The following is an 18,985-nucleotide window of genomic DNA, read 5'->3' as shown; positions in this document are numbered from 1 at the left end:
AATTAGGCTGTCCTGCATGTATGCATTACGCTGCTGTATCTTGTTACGTGGTTGCTACTGTTGTGGAAAAGATTTTGTTATGCTTTGTGAGAGGAGGTCAAGGCTAGAAAAGTATGAGTTATTCATTGTAACTTTAAAATAAACCACATTTTTTTTTTAAGCTCTTTTGTGTTCTTGCGCTAATTATAAACCTGTTTTATCTTTTAACATGATTAATGACAACATTGTTGTCAATACCCATAGTTTCTTAGCACTTCCTAGTCGTGGTTGGTATCCCACTTGTGGGAGCCATTGGGCAATCTTGGTTCTCTTTAAGAAGAACTAGACAACATGTCTGCAGAGAGAAGAGGCAGCCCCCATGGGTGTCTGTGCAGCCTCCCTTGGAAGACGAAGGGCAGCTATCCAAAGTCCATTTGAGTCATTTTTAGCTTTGGGGTTCAAGAAGTTGTTTGTTTAGTTTTAGGTAGTGTCAGTTAAGTCAAGTAACTGTTTATTTTCTGCTTCGTAATGGAAGAGGTGGAAGAACTGATCTTTTTTGATTGTGAAATCTATTGTAGGGAGGAAATGCACGCAAATGATAGAATGAGAAGGAATGGCCTTCAGTTGTATACCAGGGAAGGTTCAGGTTGGATATTAGAAAACATTTCTTCTCAGAGCAGTGAGACACTGGCACAAGATGCCTGGGCAGGTGGGGGAGTCACCCAGAGGTGTTCAAACAATATGGATGTGGCACTGAGGGACATGGTTAATGGGTATGGTGGGGATGGGTTGGTGGCTGGACTAAGTGATCTTAGTGATCTTTTCCAACCTTAATGATTCTGAAAAAGTTTACGTACCTGACCTTACCCATTCCCCTAAGTTTTTAGAGTTTTAAGATGGAGTTAACATAGGATTCAGTCTCACATCCAGACGATTTAAGTGCAAGAAATCACCTCACTCATCTGCCTTTTTTATTGTTATTACTTATTTTATTTTATTTTTATTCCGATCAGAAAGCAGCTGTTTTTATTCCGATCAGAAAGCTGTTAATGTCTTTCATTTTGCTTGTATCAGCAAATTCCTCTGGGTAGATTCATTCATATCTCTCCAGTCATTTTTCCTACTATGGGTTGATAGAAAGTGAATTTCATCCAGTGTCCATAAAATGCTTCAGTGTTCAAATCTCAGGAAACAAAGTTCACGCTGCACCATTAACATTTCACGTAGATAACATTGGTGGCTACTTATTGTCAAAAGAAAGTACTGTCAAAATGTAAATGTATTACAGGCAGCATGAGTAAGTTAATATTTATGTGAATATCTCAGGACTTTTTTTTTTTTTTCCTTTTCTTTTCTTTTTTTACTTCTTGTGCATTTAAATCTTAAAATTATACCTTTCTATAAATGACTGTGGTTACCTGATCTTGATCTTAGTGATTTGTGGGTGGTGTTGTACTTCTTTTCTCTTTTCCTCTTAAAACCTAAATGCTTGTGTCATCTTAAGGCAAACTTTTGTTTTTGCAACGTCTTCACTTAAAGTTAGATAACTTGCAGGTTTTGTTGTTTAACAGGTAGACCACTGTTTTTTGGGAAGGTTAAAGAACCACCCATGCAAATCTCAAGATATCTACTATTTCTCCTCCACCACTTCATAATGGAGGGAAAAAGTGTTTGTCTTGTTTCTTGCGTATTTTAACACCTTAGAAATATCAAGGATGTCAGGTCTGGTCTTTCCTGTTTTTCGTTGGCAGGCTTCTTGAGTGCCTCTGTTAATTAGGGCTTTTCTCAGGCCTCAAATAAATGGCATGCAGTTTATCTTTAGAAGGAGCTTTTGTCTGAGTATCTTGAGTTAAATGGCAGGTAAGGAAATCAAGTTAGATAGCCTGAATAAAAATAGCTCTTTTGAGTAGAATTCTCCTTTTCTGTCACTAGTGGGTTTCTTTTCTTAATTTGTTTTAAAGTATGAAAAAGAAATTTTATTATTCCAGATCCAATTTCCAATGTTTGTCTTCTCTTTACTAATACGCTCTCAAAAATTCTAGTATTGTATGGTATGGAAAAAGAATATACGTGAAGCAGGACGAAGTGATTTAAAAATCCCTTTATTCTGTTTTTCCAGAACTCATCTTAAATTTCTGATTTAGTATAGCATGTTCTCCTCCATGTTATTTATATATGTAACTTATATATATAAAGTTATAAAGTTAATATATAACTTATTTATTTATTTTGAATTTTTAACACCGTGAAAACAGAAAAATAAGTGATTAATTTGGAACCTGATGTTTAAAAGAACTCATTGGTATCTGGCTAAATCTGAGCAGCTTGGAAACTATTGATGTCCTGATGTAGTGTTCCTGCATATGCTGTACCTGAATGTGCTTCTTCAAACTGTAGCCCATCTGGGTGGGCCTTAGGTGTAACACTGTAAAGGGGAAGTATGGTGAGCTGATGTGTAGATCAGTGGAAATGTGTAACTGACAGTGGATGTGAAGTTGGTTAGATGAAGAAATGGCATAACTGTGAGTGAGCTCTGCTTTTGGATGTGATTGCTGTGTTGGGAAATGTGGAAGAAATTCCAGTTATACTTAAATATATGTGCATATATATTCCATTTCTTCAGTATAAACAAATACTAAGTACGTGGGCAGATGAGTGGCTTGTAGATCATGCAAATATATGGATTTTCGTGGAGCTGGGAGGGAAGATTGGCAAAATGAATGCACTGATATTTCCTTAACATGTAAATGTTCTTCTCAAAGCACTGACCACAAAGAACTTCAAAATGCATCCTTGCATTTCTTGTTAAATTATTTCGTGGGAATGAAAAAAAAAAAACCAAACCCAAAAAACTCAAGAGCATGAAGTTTTACCCTTTAAGGGAGTTTTAGACGAGATGGTTGAATCAGGTATCTGGGAGACAGCTGCACTGTGCCAAAGAGACTTAGTCTGTCCTTTGCTGAAAATGCTGAACACGATTTGCTTTAAAATACACAATACTTTAGATTATGCCCAAGTGTATATCATAGTTGTTGGACAGTTGAGAATCATTTTTCAGATCATCACTTAAGCAGCTATTTTCTGACAGAACAAAAATTCAGCTAGAGAATGGCAAATGGACCAGTGAGACAGAAAAGAGCCAACTTTCTTGGGGACATTGACAAACAGGGTGTTCTAAACGTAGTGAAGAGGCCAATCATTCTTTTTTACACTGAGTGAATATGAGTATGGAGGAATAGCTGGGGACGTGGATGAGTGACAGAGTGATGGTTTATTCCATCAGATTATCTAGCTAGGTATTTAGGAGGAGAGTGATGTTACTGGTTTTATTTTTTTTTTTCTGATTACCATGTGTGCAAATTACAGGACTTTGGGCAATGAAATCATTGAGCACACTCTCAACTCTTGCTAAATTTACTGTTTTTCTGGGTGTTTCCTTCCAGAATCAAGTTAATCTTGATCTTCCATAAGACTTTTTGCTAGTGTTTTTTTTTTTTTTCTTTTCCAGGTGAAGAAATTAAAAGCCTTTGATGGAGATGTATCAAAACTATCTCAAGCTGATTCCTTCATGTATTTACTAATCCAGGTGCCAAAGTAAGGAGATCCTAGGTTTATTTTGTTCATTATGTATTCTCTTTTGGCTGTCAGTTCTAAACCTCTTTGTTTGTGTACTCCAGCTATGCTCTTAGGATTGAAGCCATGGTGTTAGAGAGGGAGTTCTCACCCTCCTGTGCTTCTCTACAGGATGACATGAAAATTATAAGACAGGCAACAAAAGGTAATTAAGCATGTTGGGACACGTATAATACTCTTGTTTTTGTTAGCATGTTAATTAGTCTGCATTATGAAGACGAGAGCTTGAATTTCAGGTACCTTGGCTATTAAAAAGAAGCTAACTCCCCTCTGACAAACGCCATCAGGGTGTGCCTGGTGAATCTTTGCTTCCAAAATAAAAAGTCTGGAGACCTTGGACTCACTAGTTCGTGACCAAAGATACTAACAGTGTATCTCGTACCAACAGAACCCAAAGTGTCCATGACTAAAGTAGGGCAAGCCATTGTCTTTTGACTGCAGTTTGCTCATTCATGCATCACTGACACTGTGGCTGACTCCAGTCATTACTCTTCTTTGCTCACATTCAGAGATGTACAGTGAAAATCACTGTATAGTTTTGAAATTTCTCTATATGCAGTTGCCTTTTGAGATTGCAGTATTGATGAGCTAAAAACTATTTCTGTTGAATTTATATTCTCTGCATTTCACAAGCTTTGAAATGTTCCAACTGGTGTCTTGTACTCTGCATGATAATTACTCATTTCTTAATTTTGTTTATTATTAATACCAACCTTTTCAGACACCGTGAGCTACCTATTTGTCTTTTTCCTCAGTATGAAAGTCCTGCTTCCTGCTGGTAAATTCAGTGATATTATCTAAACTACTTCTAGTAGGGCAGAAAGGCACAGTAGTAAAAATAATTCAACTATGAGCACTAGTGCTTAGGGTAGTCATTTCTAGTGATGGAAAAGGGGAAAAAATTGTTGTGTTCTTCCCAACAGCGGGGATTAGACTGATCCTCCTGTCTCAGGAAAGCATCCCTTACCTTAAGCTGAGGTTTGAGTTTGACCTTTTATTGGGAGCTCATTGAAATTGTTGTACTTTGTTTTGAGCAACAGATACATGTGATGGAATATGTTGTGCATTAAAGCAGCCGCACCCTATTGTCCTTCATGTCCTTCACCCAGGACATTTGGGAACTGATGAATTCATTCCCTCCAGACGAGACACTTTGGTCTCCAACTCCTTCATCAGGCCAGTCATGCAAATCAGACTGAGCTTCCCTGTTTTGAGTCCACTCGAACTCGTGTGCGCTTCTCCATTTGGTCTTTGCACTTCAGGGTTTGTTGATAGCCTGAAGTTGTTTAGGAATTCTGTCTACTTTTCTATTCCTATCTACCAGGTTTCTTTCCTTGTAATTAAGCTGAGAGAACATTTACTTAAATTCTAACGCTGATAATCACTCAGGGTTAAAATGGTCTAAATAGCTTGGTGGATTCTCATCTAGCCTGCAAATGGATGGGTTCCATAATGACACTGAGCAGGTTCTCACTATGCAGAGTCTTTAGACATTGCTTTCTCTTATTTACCTTATGAAATTTGGTGTTCCCTTTTGTATTCTCTCCTCTTTCTTCTCCCTTGCTCTCTCACCTCTATGTTGTTAGATCAAAGACTGTGTAATTAGTTACATGTTTTTAGCCTGCTAATACTGAAATCCAAAGATACAAGGGCTGTCTGCCTCCAAAATGATAGTGTACTATGTTAAGCAGTTAAATGTGGGGTAAAGGAGTTGTAAAATGTGAACTTTGTGGTAAAATACTTCTTTAAAATGTTTAAACTGTAATCAAGAGGATTCTATGTTCTATTATGTTAATCAGTGTAAAACATATTTATTACATGAAAAACAGCTTACATTATTTTTCTTGCTATGCAGTGACTTCTGAATTTGCAGGTACTTAGTTTACTGTGCCATTTGTGTAATGCTCACTTGTTAACTCTCAACAATTTTGGATTTCTGTATCTTATTTCTAAGGTACTGCCCTCAGCAGGTGTTCCTATGTGCAGATGAAGAAGTGTATGAATTCAGATAGAGCAGTACTGTGCATTTTGCAAAAAGGGCATGTGTGCAGAGCAGGCTTCTGATGGAGAACCTTTAAGTGCCAGTTTTATTCCATTTGGCTTTTCTTCACACTGAATAGAACTTTGTGCTGAATCATCTTTGATGCCACTAAAGTGAAATAAATGTCACTCCAAGTTGGTTATCATATAGAAATAAAGTGATGATTCATAGTGGCAGTGGGGTACGTCTTGAAAACTTAACATTGCCTGACGTCTTTTGAGACCCAATGGCTGAGTTTCCTAAAAGCAATAATGGTTCCTAGCCCAATCCTGACAGATGGCAAACAGACCCTGTGAGGTGCAGAACGTTTGCCTTGCACTAATTTTAGTAGGAGGTAAGGGTACTTGCATAAGATACTTTGTGCATTGCAGGATTAGACCCCAAATGTTTTGTGAGCTGCCATGGGTTGCCTTGGAAATACTACACTTGCAGAGCTGAAGTCTGAACATGTATATGAGGTTTGCTAGCTGTGACAGAGACTCTGAATTATAGAGTATATTTTTTTTCCCCGATTTTCAGTTCACTGTACTATCCCGTTAAAATAAAAATCCTCATCTTTGAAAGCTTGAAGAGTTTGGCAACTCTGCACGTATTTCTAAACAAACAATTGTTAGACAGCAATTTTCTATTCCTTACAGAGTTAATGACTTGTGAGGAGCTGCATTCCATACTGCACTTGGTCCTTCAGGCTGGGAATATTATGAACGCGGTAAGTGACATCCAGAATGTGGATGGCTGATTGACCAGACTTCCTTGTTAGTGTTGCAGTCCATTTATTTCACACACTGCAACTGTTTGCTCGTTTCTTTTTAGGGAGGGTATGCTGGCAATGCTGTTGGATTTAAGCTGTCATCACTGCTCAAGCTGGCGGATACAAAAGCCAACAAACCTGGGATGAGTCTGCTGCATTTTGTTGCGCTGGTATATATGAAAACTATTTTGTTGGTATAAGTAACTGATACAAATCTGGAGCCATAGATAATCAGGAACAGAAGGAGCCATGTGTCTCCATAAACTGGCTTACGACTTGGATTTAATGTTTGCTTTTCAATCACAAAATTCACTTTTTCCCTATGTCTGGCCATCCTATCCATGGGAAATCCGTAGCAAACTTGAGTTGTTAGTCTCATGTAGAATCTTACCTTTGTCTAACTTCATCACAGTGGTAGTTCTCTTACTGTCCTGAATTTTTACACTGTAAATGTGGCTTCTTATTCTTCTTGCTGAATCATTTCAGCAGCATATTTCCTTGTTGTTGTTTGTTGTTTTTTTCACCCTTGATGACTAACAAGTACTTTTAAAGCTGCTGTGACCTTTTTTAAAATTTGTTTTCAGCTATTTTTTCTTATTTTTAAACTTCCTGATTTTAAAATTTAAATGTTTCTATATGTGACTTGGCTTAACTGTTTACAAAGTTAAGATTTAAGAGATTACTAGTTGGGTAACAGTGGAGCATTAACTGATGTTTGTATCTGCTCAAACAATGGCCATCAGTGAATTGTCCTTTCTCTAGCATTCCCTATCAGTATAGGTGTCTTTTGTGTTCAGTGGTAGAAGCTGCTATTGCTGTGCATTGCAAAATGGAATTGTTGTTTGTTTCTAGTTCTGATCCTTGTCTTTCTTTAAAGAAGTATTTTCTGCTGAATTGTGTTAGGATTGAACTGGAAGAAAGAGCAGGGAGAGAAACCTTTAAGTACCCCCCCAGAGGCTTTAGAACTGCTGGACTTCTAGGTGTTTCTTTGTGGCAGTGGAATGTTAATAGCTTGTGTATGTTTTGGCTTTGTTCTGTTTGTTTCAGGAAGCCCAGAAGAAAGATGCTGCTCTTCTCAACTTTTCAGAGAAAATTAGGGATGTTCATGAGGCTGCCAGGTAAGTCAAAAGAAACCTGAAAACTTATGGTTAAACTGTGACTTGGAACTCTGATTCGTGCAGCAATTAGATTTATTCAAAAAAGACTTGGCATAAAACCTGAGATCTTTACAAATGTTTACTGTAGCTTTGAGGGCTTCATTTCCATTTGCTAGCAGAAGTATGCCTGCAATGTGCCTTCGGGTATAAGGTTTTTTTCTGACGTGATCTCCGTGATCTCCGTAGGTGTTTTGCAGTTTTGTCTCTGTCAAATAACGTGTGCATATATGCTGCTTTTAAGAGATCAGAATTATGCTTTGCTTTTTTTTTTTTTTTTTTTTCCTTAAAACAACTTTCGTCTGTCTCTGAGCAGTCTACAGCATTCTTGCAAGTGTGGTTTCTGATATAGGTGCTGGCCTTGGCTTCATTTAGATATTTTATATTTGGTTTGCTTCTCTGTTTCGGTCTTGGGTGGAAAATCTGAAAGGTTTGGGGCTCTGCAAGTTCACATCATTGTCTTTAGCTGCATAATGTTAATCTAATTCATACCTAGATAACCGTACTTGCTTTTGTGAGATGTTGTGATCTAAAGCACAAAACTGGAAGCTAGTGATCCTGGAGTTCTGTTCCTAGTTCACTACTTCCTTACTCCTTGACCTTTGGGCACCCTATTTACATTGTTGTCTGAACTGTAAAATTGCTCCAGTCTCTCACATCTGATGAAAAATTAAGTCATGTCTGCAAAGAACTCTGAAATCTTCTGAGGAAAGGAGTGGCCATGCAGTTAATCAGAAAATTTTTGATGGACCACCTGTGTGGCTCTCTGCCATCCAACCCACACACCTTCTTGGCAGTCTGCCCTATTGCTTGCTGAGGAATGTAGCTTCCCTCAGTATTCAAACCCCCTGGAAAACTGCAGGGGAGTAGACAGAATCTGAAAATTGGTGGTACTTTTCTAGCCATTTTGTTCTTTGATCCAATTTGTTAATGTCGAAAATGTTCTGTTGTAACTCATGATGAAATCTTTTCGGGGGATGCATTCTACAGGAAAATTAAACAGAACAAAATGTGTGTCTTACAATTGGGTGTGAAGAAGATCTTTCTTTATTAGAGAGACAGCTGTCGTGTATAAATTGCTCGTAAATCCTTCCAATCAGGCCGTGTTAAAACAACCACCATTATGTACGGCTTTTTTTTTTTATCTTGCCTTTCAACCCTGTAGTCCTTTATCCTCCTTCTAAAGCAGAATCGTCTACGCCTTTTCTCATTTGCAAAAACACATAAGATTTTCCCAGCACAGAGTGCTTACCTGAAGTACACAGAAAAATACCCCGGCATTCTATTTATTTATGCGTGCTGTCACCATGATCTCACCGTGTGTGCTTCAGTTGGTCTGCTGCGTATTTTCAGCTTCGCTGTTTTAAGTGCTGTTAATTGAAAGTAGTTAGGAACGCATGTGCAGTTGTTATTTTTTTTACCATTCTGGAAACAGTAATGCATCAGCTGATAGACAAAGCTCAATGTCTTCTTAGTCTGTCTTCTAAGTGACAATTTAGAAGAAAGTAATGTGCAATTTCATGATGCCAAATGCTGTTGCCAAAATGGGAGCCCCGGTTGGCAGTGTGACTCCTTGTTGCACTAGCTTTGGCACTGAAATGGTCATATAGTCAGATGGACTAAGGAAATGACCCATCTGGAAGGAAATGTATTTATGCTTTTATCGGATTAATCTTCTGTGCTCAGTACGATACGACCGCCATCTAGAAAATGAGTGAGTGCCCAGGGAGAGAAAAAAGAACACTTGGCAGAGTGGCATTGCCCTTTCAGGCAGTATAGCTGGGTAGGACTGGCTGGAATTAATTGTGAAACCACACCCCATGGGAATCTTTTTAAGTTGCAAATAAGAAGAAATGTGCTTATCTCTCTCCTAACTTTCGATTTATACTTTAGAAAGATATTCTGAACAGGTAGGTCTTGTTTGATAGCCAGGTTACACTTCATGTTGAGCATCAATTTTGAAGCATATTGTGGCTAACCTAAGGGCAACTCCTCCTCCTCAATAAGCATTCTCTGTATATGCATTTTTAGGTTATCCATTGATAATGTAGAAGCAGAGCTCCACTCACTCTCTTTCAAGACAAGATCTGTTAAAGACAGCATCCGACGAGACCCAAAACTCTTTTATCAGATGGAAAGCTTTCTGCAGGTTTGTAGGTTACCCGTGTTGATGTTTTACTGTCATCTGAATATAGGAGCATTCCTCAGCTCAAAGTAATTTGTGTGGACATGTCAATAAACAGAAGCATTGTTTTAATATGTCTACCATATCAATGGTACAAAGGTGTTCCAACTACATGATGTTTGTGAAGTAAGAGAGTTGGAAGGATTGTGTTTTTGCTGGGAGGGGTATGGAGCGTATGTTGCCCAAGGCTTGTTGGGCAAGTGTGTTAAGTGCCTGACAAAGAACAGTAGTTAAAATATAAGACAATTTGGGTTGGTCTCTACTTCTGTTCTTAACTTGCAGATATTTTGGGCAGCTGTGATGTTAAGCTGGACCATGTGAGTTTTTACTGAGGATATTTAATTGAAGAGGGATTCTTAGAAGCTTGAATGCTAAAAAAGCCTGTTTTCTGTACTAATTTACCCGTTGCACAGAGTGTAATATTCTAAGCCATACCATCACTGCTTTGTAGATTCTGCTTTTCTTTTTCAGTATCTCAATAACTTCATAGATATGAATGTATATGGCGCTTAACTTTGAAGCAAAGTTGTAGGTATTTTCCAAATATGTGGTGATGCCCAGAGAAATATACATTACATTTCAATTAAATGATTTTTGTTTCATGCTGTAGAAAATTATTACAAGTTAAAAAAAAAAAAAAAAAAAGAGAGAGAAAGACAGATATTGATCTGGAAACTTAACCCACCCTGATTCTCAACTTGCAAGTATAGTTAATAGTGTAGTTTTTCAGATGTGAAGGTGATGAAGAAAGAGGTGGGTTAAGATTGAAATAGCTGTCCTCATTCACTCTGAATCATTGGCTTAAATCCATTGCACCCAGACTCTTTAATGTTATGTTCTGACATGTTTGGCTTTTTTTTTTTCGTTTTTAATTTAATAGCTGGTTTTATGTAACACTACAACCTTGTTTAGGCCACATTCCAAAAAACGTTGTGAAAAAAAAATATCTTTTTATAAATGCATACCTTACATAAAGACTTCCGGTTTTTGTTTTCAAATTATAAGTCATAACCAAGCCGATTAAAAGTCAGCTTTCATTATCTCATCCTCATGAATAAATTACTGAAATATGTGGGAGGAACTTATTTTCTATGTATGCTCTTGTCAATTGTCCAGTTTATTTTCAATCCGTTCTTTTTTTTCACTAAATGCTAACCAGTCAGATTTGTTCCTACCCGACCAGCATAATTTACCAAGTAACTTCCTGGCAGCAAGTTGTCTTAAGTGGTCACTCGTGCCTCCCGCTGCCTTCTCACAATCCAGTGCTGCAGCATGAAAAATCTTCAGGGAGTCGCGAATTAGTATCAGAAAACTGATTTGTCTGGAAATTAACTTTCTCCACCAGGTTATTTTGAGTCAGATACGTTCTCAGATGTGATATTGTGCAAGGATGGCATTGAACGGCTGGTGATACAGACTGGGGAGACAAAAAAATGCAGTGGTTGTTCCTTTAAGTAGTTCTGCTGCTTGAAGTTCTGAACTCTTGCCCAGTTTGTATCCTATTCACTAGAATTTGAATGTTGACTGATGCATTTTCCTTGCCCTTCTTTCCTCATTTTGTTGAAATGACAGGAAGTTTCCTTTGATTAGTAGAAGTTCTTCCTCAAAGTCTTAATTTTCAGGCATCTGTAACAACTTCAAGGATGGAACACGAGCTCCTAATATACACATAAGCTCCTAATATACACCTCTACTGTTGTTACTTAAATTTTTCTGTTTGCCATTGTATATTCTTTTCTACAGTTTGCTGTGAGACATCTAAAGGAGCTAGAACACCAGAAACGAGAATTAGAAGAGGAAGGAAATGCTCTCATTGACTTCTTCTGTGAGGACAAAGAAACTATGAAGTTGGATGAATGTTTCCAGATATTTAGGGACTTCTGCTTAAGATTCAACAAGGCTGTTAAGGTAGGCACTGTTAAGCTTGCCATAAGGCTGTTGAGCCCAGAATGAGATTCTCACTCTATTGAAATAAATACTGGTTCACATGAATTAATAGTTTTCTGTGTAAGGGATGCTTTGTATCTTGTGGTATTTGATCTATTTGTCAAAATGGTGATGGCAGTGGCTACTTTGGTCTTTTAAATGCTTTCTGTGGGTGAAAACTCACAAAAGTGTCAGCATTGGTTACAATTTTTTGTTTAGAAAAGTCTACCTATCATTAGAAATAATTTTTAGGACTTTATAATTAGCATGAATTAGGTGGATACACAGATTTGTTTTTCTGCCTTACGTAATCTGCAGTTGACAGCAGTTTTCATAAAATCTTTTGTTTAGAAAGAGAGAAAAACATTCCTGATTAGTAAGTAGCAAGCTGACTGAAAGTTCAGCTAACATGCATGTTGTACCTTTAGCTTGCCCTCTACCACCCAGAGTGTGGTTATACATGTGAATAATATGCAAATATATTAAACGAAATGGTAGTAACGCTTACAGACTTCTTAGTGAGAGGTGACTTCATGCATGTTACAAAGGACGTGTTCAGTCATTTGGAATTGAGGGTTTAATTCATAATCACACATTGCATACTGGTGGTCAATGGATAGCTGTTACTCCAAGGCCCAACGGGGACTGCTTTTCTTAACTATGTAGAAACTAGTCAGAAATGATGAATTACTTTCTTAATTACAAATACTGAAAAGATTTTCTTGCTAAGTATTTTGTGAAGATTAACCTAAAACATTAATGAACTACAGTTCTGAGAAATGAATGTAACATGTGGACAGCAGAGCCAGCAGTCAAAAAAGGTGGTTTATACCACAATGGCCAACTGTGCGTATCTCACGTGTTAAAAACACTTTGTTTTTGCAATTTTAGAACATGCTCATGTGTGTTTAAAATAGGTTTATCATTTGAATAAAACCTCCATAAACATATTCTGGGTGAGAACAACATATTCTGCTGTTCTGTGTCTAACGTAGAACGTGAACATAGTTAATAATTGTTGCAGATATTATTTGGCTTTACAATAGGATATTCGAAATTAAGCTTTAGCGTTCGTTGAGTGTTAATCCTGTAATCCCATACCTGTGAAAGAAGGCTCCCTGCCACATTTTTCCTGAAATGCAAGTTTTTTGTTTGTCCTTCCTTAGCTGTTGAGTTTCTGAGGTCTCTAGCACATCTTATCTTTCACAGCCCTGTGTCATCTCAAATCCCAGTTAAGAGGTATACATTAACCCATTCATCAAAAAGAGCTTCAGCATTAGACTTTTGTTTACTGGAAGCTTTCAGGCAACTATTTATAGTTGTTCAGTTCTTCTGTTGTCACAACAATGGGATAATCAAACTAAACAGTGCTTCAGATCAATATAGGTGTGTGGAGTTTTTTTTAAACAACCATGTAGGCTTTCTGAGAACAAAATTAACGTGCTGGAAAACTAATTTTTGAATCTTTATGAAGACTAGGCCTTCCTCTTCTTTTGCTGCAGCTGTACTGACTGAAGAAAACCAGGTTCTTCATTTCTGTTGAACTTTTCAGGTTATTTTCTCAAGTTTAACTTAGATTAAATCTGAAGTCTAGAGGTGTCTGTTGAAGTGTAGTTGTTCATAGTAAACCACTGCTAATGATTATAGCAGAAAGGTGTTACTATGTTGTCTTTCAAACACAAACTGCCTCTTTCTATGTCTTTCTAAACCTCAGCCCCTCAGCCTAGCTACCAAAATCTCTAGCATGCCTGGGGCAACTTCTTTGCTGTAGCTGTCAATTTTTGAAGCCAACAGCAAACAAGAGATCCAAAACCGGAATGAGGTTGAAGTGGCATCAGTTGATGTCTACGTAATGATCGTGAGACATTGTGGAAGCTTTGTCGTTTGCTTTTGTATGCAAGTCATGTCTTTTCACAAAATTTCTAATCTGTTATGTTCAAGTTGGGGATAAACAGCAACCCTTGGAAACTCCACTTGCTGCTTCAATAACAGTTGTTGTAATATGGGGGGATGTGAGAACGCCGTGACTGCATTCTTGTCAGACAAGTTTGTTTTAAAATAAGAATATAATGCTCAGCTGGAAGTTTACTCAACAGATAAAACTGCTCTCTCTAAACCTACTGAGCATGGACTTGAACGTCTCTGTATACAGCAACAATTCTTTGCTCGGACATAAAAGCTAGTTGGGTTTGATAGATCACATTTTCAGGCTCTCTGGGGACTTGTGCATTTTTTTCTTATGTTAATTGGACTGATATGCCTCCAGCATTAGTTATGCAGGGAACTGCAGTCCATATGGTTAATGATTGCAGACTGATTGCCATGGTGAATTTTTGTGTGTATGTATTGGGGGTGGAGAGAAAGTGATAGCAGTAGGAACTAACTTTGATAGGAGGAAGTAAAAGGAAAGATAAAGCTGTGTAACTTGTTCTCGTGCATAGAATGCTGTCCTCTGTAACATGGATTTATGCATTTCCTTGTCAGGAAAACAGAGAACGAGAGATCCAGGAACTTCATCATCTGCAAAGGCGAAAGGAGCTGGAGGAGAAACGTCGATCCTGGGCTGCTGGAGAGCTTGGAAGCTTTGGGCGGAGCAGCAGTGAAAATGATGTGGAAATGTTGGCCAAAAAAGGACTCGAAGAGTTTCTTCCCTTCTTGCAGCAGAGACCTCAAAGCCCTTCATACAGAAACCCCAATTCCAAACGCTCTCGACTTTCTCTGGGAATTACTGCAGACAGAGAGCTGCAGAGTTTCCTGGAAATTTCAAAAGAAGAGGATTCCAATAAATTTAACAGCCTTCCCCGTGCAAACACCCGACAAGTAAGACCCAATGTAGCCTGGACTGAATCCAAAGAAACTAGAGATCCCAATTTAAATACCTTGCACTTACAGCAACAGTCTGAAACCAAAGGGAAAAGTAGTGATCTGCTGCAGTTGCGTCCAGCGCAGTCCAATCACTTTGGTGGCTCAACCACCAATCCCCATTATCCACAGCGAAGCACCAACTGCAACATGCGTGCTTCCAATGCCTCTTGTGAGGAGTCTGCTGATATAAATGCTCTGGCCCTTGCAGTTGAGGAGCACGAACTTGTTAAAGGATTAAGGAAGTTTGATATTCAAGGAGCAAAGCCAGCAGAGGATATGCCTCTAATATATTTAGAGGATGTCGGTGGAACAGATGTGGAGACTCTAGATGATCTAAGCTTGCATTCCCTTAGCACTGCTGATGACGATCTGCCTCCAGCTTGCAGAAGCTCCAGAGAGGCCCACAACCATACAGGCAAGGCAATGGGTTGCAAGAGTGAAACTTCAGAGCCTGGCAGCAGCAGCCCTGTGTCGATGGACACAAGTGTTTCGGGAAGTAGGGAAGATGGGCCAATGTTCTATGTGTCAGATACTACTACTGACTGTTCTTTGACATTGGACTCTGAAGAGGGGAATGATTTTAAATTAGCAGGCAATGAAGTAAGAAGTGAGGCTGGCAAAACACGCTCTTCTGTGAATGGTGCTCAGTACAGGCCTAGAACACTCTTCCCAAACCTAAATTCAGCTTCTGCCAAGGATCTGTCTCTTCATGCTTCCACAAACGATAAGGACGATGCCAACAGCAAACACACGCTTTCTAAAGAAAAAGCTGTAAAAAACAAAGACCCTATAGGACCAAAGAGAAACTCTCTGAAAGACAGATCTCCAAGTTCCTCAAAACCCAGTGGCACTCGCCCTAGCCACACAACTTCTTCCAGACCTGTTAGAACTTTGAATGCCTCTGAGAATGAAAGTATGAGGAAAGTGGTGCCTATTTCTCGGTCAAACAAAGCACCAAGCAGTGTGAAAAAGCCAGAAGCCAAGCCGGCGCTTCGTGAGACTAGTACAGTGGAAAGCCGCCTGTCTCGTCGCAGCTCTGTCCGAGGCACTACAGACACACTGCCAAGAAGTCCTTACAGGCACAGCATGTCAGTAGAAGAGCCAAGGTTACAGAGGGGGACTGTCACCTCAAGCAGTGCTCATTTTGAGAGAGACAGAGTTGCTCTCAAGAAACCAGGCTCTAAACCTGTTAGGAGTACTGCAAAGTCAAAGACAGATGAGACGAAGATGTGTCGCTCCAGCGTAAAACCCCAGGCCCCTGTAGATGACACCAAAGTTAGCCCTGTCAGTGCTCCCAAAACACCATCCAGTGTCCCCAGCTTTGCAAGGAATACAGTGGCTTCTTCTTCAAAGCGTGCAAAAGTGGATCTCTCCACCTCATCCAAACCTCCAAGTATCACCAGATCTGTGTCCCAGAGGCTGCCTAAAGTGAAGCCAGCAGCAACCTCTGATGATCTGAGTCCAAAGGAGAATGGAGTGAGTACTTTAAAGAGAGCAAATAGTGCCAGAGTGTTTGGAAAAAGCATCCTCCAGGGAGACACTGTCAGCACAAAAGCAGAGGCTTCACCAAAGGAGCAGGGGGCATTGGAAAAGTCTTCTCTTAAAATGAAAGATGCAAACCGGACCACAATAGGTAAAATACTGAAGCCGTTACTGAAGTAAGGAGAGGTTTTTTGAATCTTGGAATGTCTCTTGCACTGGATGTCTCTGTTGAGGAATTCCTTAAAGCAGTAAGATTGCTGATAAGCGGCATCACGTGCTCTTCAACGTAACGCACACCACTGGAAAAGGGCAACTGGTTGTGTTCTGGTCTAAATCCTCTGTGAAGAATTTGAATGTGTTTGAAGCTACTGTGATGGAATAGGAGTGTAGCAGCAAGTCTTTGAGCATTTGTGATATGGAAGGTCACCAGAAGCCAAAAAGTTTAAAGGAGTTAAGCTATGGGATGAAATGCTTTGTGACAGAAAATGTGGATAAAGGCCAGTTTTTGTGTACATGAAATTCTTCCTGGGGCTCAAGCATTTGTGTTGGTTGATTTCTTATTCAACGTCAGAGAGAATCCTGTGGAACAGTACTGAAAATGAATGTAGGTGATTGTGCTTTACATTGTTTCTACTGCCTTGGATTCAGGAACTCTTTTTTGCCTGTTGCAAAGTCCATTGCTGGCAATTGGACAAGCTGGGAACTGCTGGCCAAAAAATAGTAAAACGGGATATTTGCTGTTTGTGGCTGTCTTTAACCTAACTGAAGAATTTTTAGCATGTTTTATGAACGTGTACATGTGTCTGGAGAAAACTTTCTGCTGGTCAGGAGGCTTATTCTCCAGGAATTGTCTTGCATGCACAAGTAGATAGGGCTGGTGCTTCACAGCTGGAGGCTGTGCCCATTGGAAGGGCCTCTGGTAACTACTGGGATGATGACTACTCCTCATCTGACTTGTTCCAGTCACAAGCAAACTTGCCAGCGTTTGGTCATACAGAAGTGCCATATATTTATGATACATATCAAGGATGTTTGCAGTTCAGCTCTTGAAGGCTGCGTTGTAGTGCTGAGCACTTTCTTACTATTCCATGTTTCCACTGGTTTATGTACTACCAAATTACTTGAATGTTGCAATGGCTCTGATTGAGCCATCTGTTTCCCTGCCCCCTCCTCTCCTTGTCAACATGAATATTTAGCATGAAACACGGATCTTACGCATGACAATGTTTTTGTAGACTTCCTTCATTGCTTCAAATGCGGTTTTTAATGTTTAAGTACTCCAAAGGATGACTTCAACTAGTATTTGATAAGCTTTTTACGAATAAAAACACCTCCTTTTTCCTGCGGATACAAATTTTCATGTCTTGCTAGTCTAAGGTACGGAGAATGAGGGAGAACTTGTTCAGCATGCTATGCATATTCCTAAGGGAAATGTTTGTAGGTGGGGAAGCTGATCACTGTTCTCCTGAGCATCCTATTTAAAGAGTTGCCTTTCCACTCGCTCACAAACGAAGCCTCATTTAATAATAAAAACGAGAATAAAATAAAAAGGAAATCTCTTCAGACAAGTGGCATGGCTTAGGGTAGATCTGCTTCTCCACTCTATCCCTCAGTGCTTGAAGTGTATAGCGCAGTGAGAATAAGCCGTTTAATTGCTCATGTGCATCTCAAGGGCTACTATCAGGGACAGCTACCTTTGTCTTTTGAAGTTGGCAAGGGGCCCTTAGTGTTTCACAATGTCTTACTGCAGACATTGTACCCAAACACAAAGTATTACATAGGGCCTCTTGTTTGAGTCTGTCCCAGGGGGAGAATTTATATAGCCCACTTTTTGGCAAGGGTGAATTTTTGCTCGAAACCCTGCATAAGCTTTTTGCTGCCTCCCTTGTGGGTTAAATGAAAGAAAAGCATCTCCCTTCTCCTTATTTGTATCTGTGTGTATGTATGCACATCTGCGAGAGCAGATAATTGACTCTTCTCCTTTATTAAGAAAAAAAGAAAAAAGCAACCAAACTTTTATTGGTAGCAAGCTTGAAAACTAATTTAAATATGTTTTGGTATATGTAAATTTCTATAAATCTGTGTAAAAGAAAACTGAATGTATTTAATGGAACATTTATACATTTCGGAGTAACTCGGTAGTTTAATAAAGTTCCCATTTACTGGGTATGGGCTTCATTTTTCTATTTCTTATTGTACTTTTGGCTTTGGTCCTGGAGATCCCCAGCAACTGGAGACCAGTTATAGGTACCTGTGGGAAAATCTCCAAGAAAGGGCTTTGCAGCAGAAATGCTGGCATTTGAAATAGGAGACTTGTTTTTGTACTCAGATGAGCAATTCATCTTTAGTTTCTGAATGCTCCTGAGGCAGGGCTTTCTGCACGGTCCTGTGGAGAACAGGAAAGGTATTAGGTGGTGGATGCAGCGCCTTGTGTATGCGTTGTGTGCTGAGGCCAAGACGAATGTTCATGGCAGTAACAAGTCTGGATCTGTCACTATCTTCATGCCTTTTAGCTTAGCGCACTTTATTGGGAAATCCCAGTTTACAGCTCCCAGGGCTTTGCAAATAAAGAACAGCCTGTTTTGCAGGAGCAGGTGGTGATTTCTGCACTGTATTTCTGAAGTTTTACCTTCCATCCCATTCTCCTGTGACTTTTTTTCCTGTTTTTTTGCATAAGAAAAAAAAAAAAAGGAAAGAAAGGCAGCCAGCCTCCTTGTCCTCAGGGAATACTTCCTCCCCTCTGCTATGGGAATGGTTTTTGGACTGGAATTGCTGCTATTTGCAAACTCGTTCAGCCCCTGACTTTTCTCGTTGGGTGAGTGCGGCTCTCCCGCACGGAGCAGCACGCACCTGCTGTCTGCCAGCACTGAGTGACAGCTGCTGATGGAATCTACGTGGGAAAGCCCTTCGCCATCAAAAGGTGTGTCTCAAAAGTTGGTTTTTCCCTTTTTAAACTTCATTTTGATTTC

At 39.3% G+C, this 18,985-nt stretch overlaps 1 protein-coding gene across 2 annotated transcripts in view; it reads left to right on the top strand.

Annotated features, from left to right (window-relative positions):
• FHDC1 (FH2 domain containing 1) overlaps positions 1-18,169 on the top strand; it is a 32,779-nt gene extending 14,610 nt beyond the window's left edge. For both annotated transcript variants that reach the window (XM_052690232.1, XM_052690231.1), the window contains exons 5-12: positions 3,488-3,573; positions 3,657-3,757; positions 6,292-6,362; positions 6,467-6,574; positions 7,452-7,522; positions 9,590-9,707; positions 11,487-11,651; positions 14,154-18,169. In XM_052690232.1, coding sequence (XP_052546192.1) covers positions 3,488-3,573; positions 3,657-3,757; positions 6,292-6,362; positions 6,467-6,574; positions 7,452-7,522; positions 9,590-9,707; positions 11,487-11,651; positions 14,154-16,196 — 2,763 coding nt within the window. In that variant the 3' untranslated portion in view covers positions 16,197-18,169. The remainder of the gene's footprint in view (positions 1-3,487; positions 3,574-3,656; positions 3,758-6,291; positions 6,363-6,466; positions 6,575-7,451; positions 7,523-9,589; positions 9,708-11,486; positions 11,652-14,153) is intronic.
• Positions 18,170-18,985: the final 816 nt, after the last annotated feature.

This window comes from Tympanuchus pallidicinctus, unplaced genomic scaffold, assembly GCF_026119805.1.
Source record: "Tympanuchus pallidicinctus isolate F22 unplaced genomic scaffold, pur_lepc_1.0 scaffold26, whole genome shotgun sequence".
In the NCBI taxonomy this organism is placed as follows: domain Eukaryota; kingdom Metazoa; phylum Chordata; class Aves; order Galliformes; family Phasianidae; genus Tympanuchus; species Tympanuchus pallidicinctus.
The sequence above is the reverse complement of the archived record's forward strand: the minus strand, read 5'-3'. Positions and strand labels throughout refer to the sequence as shown.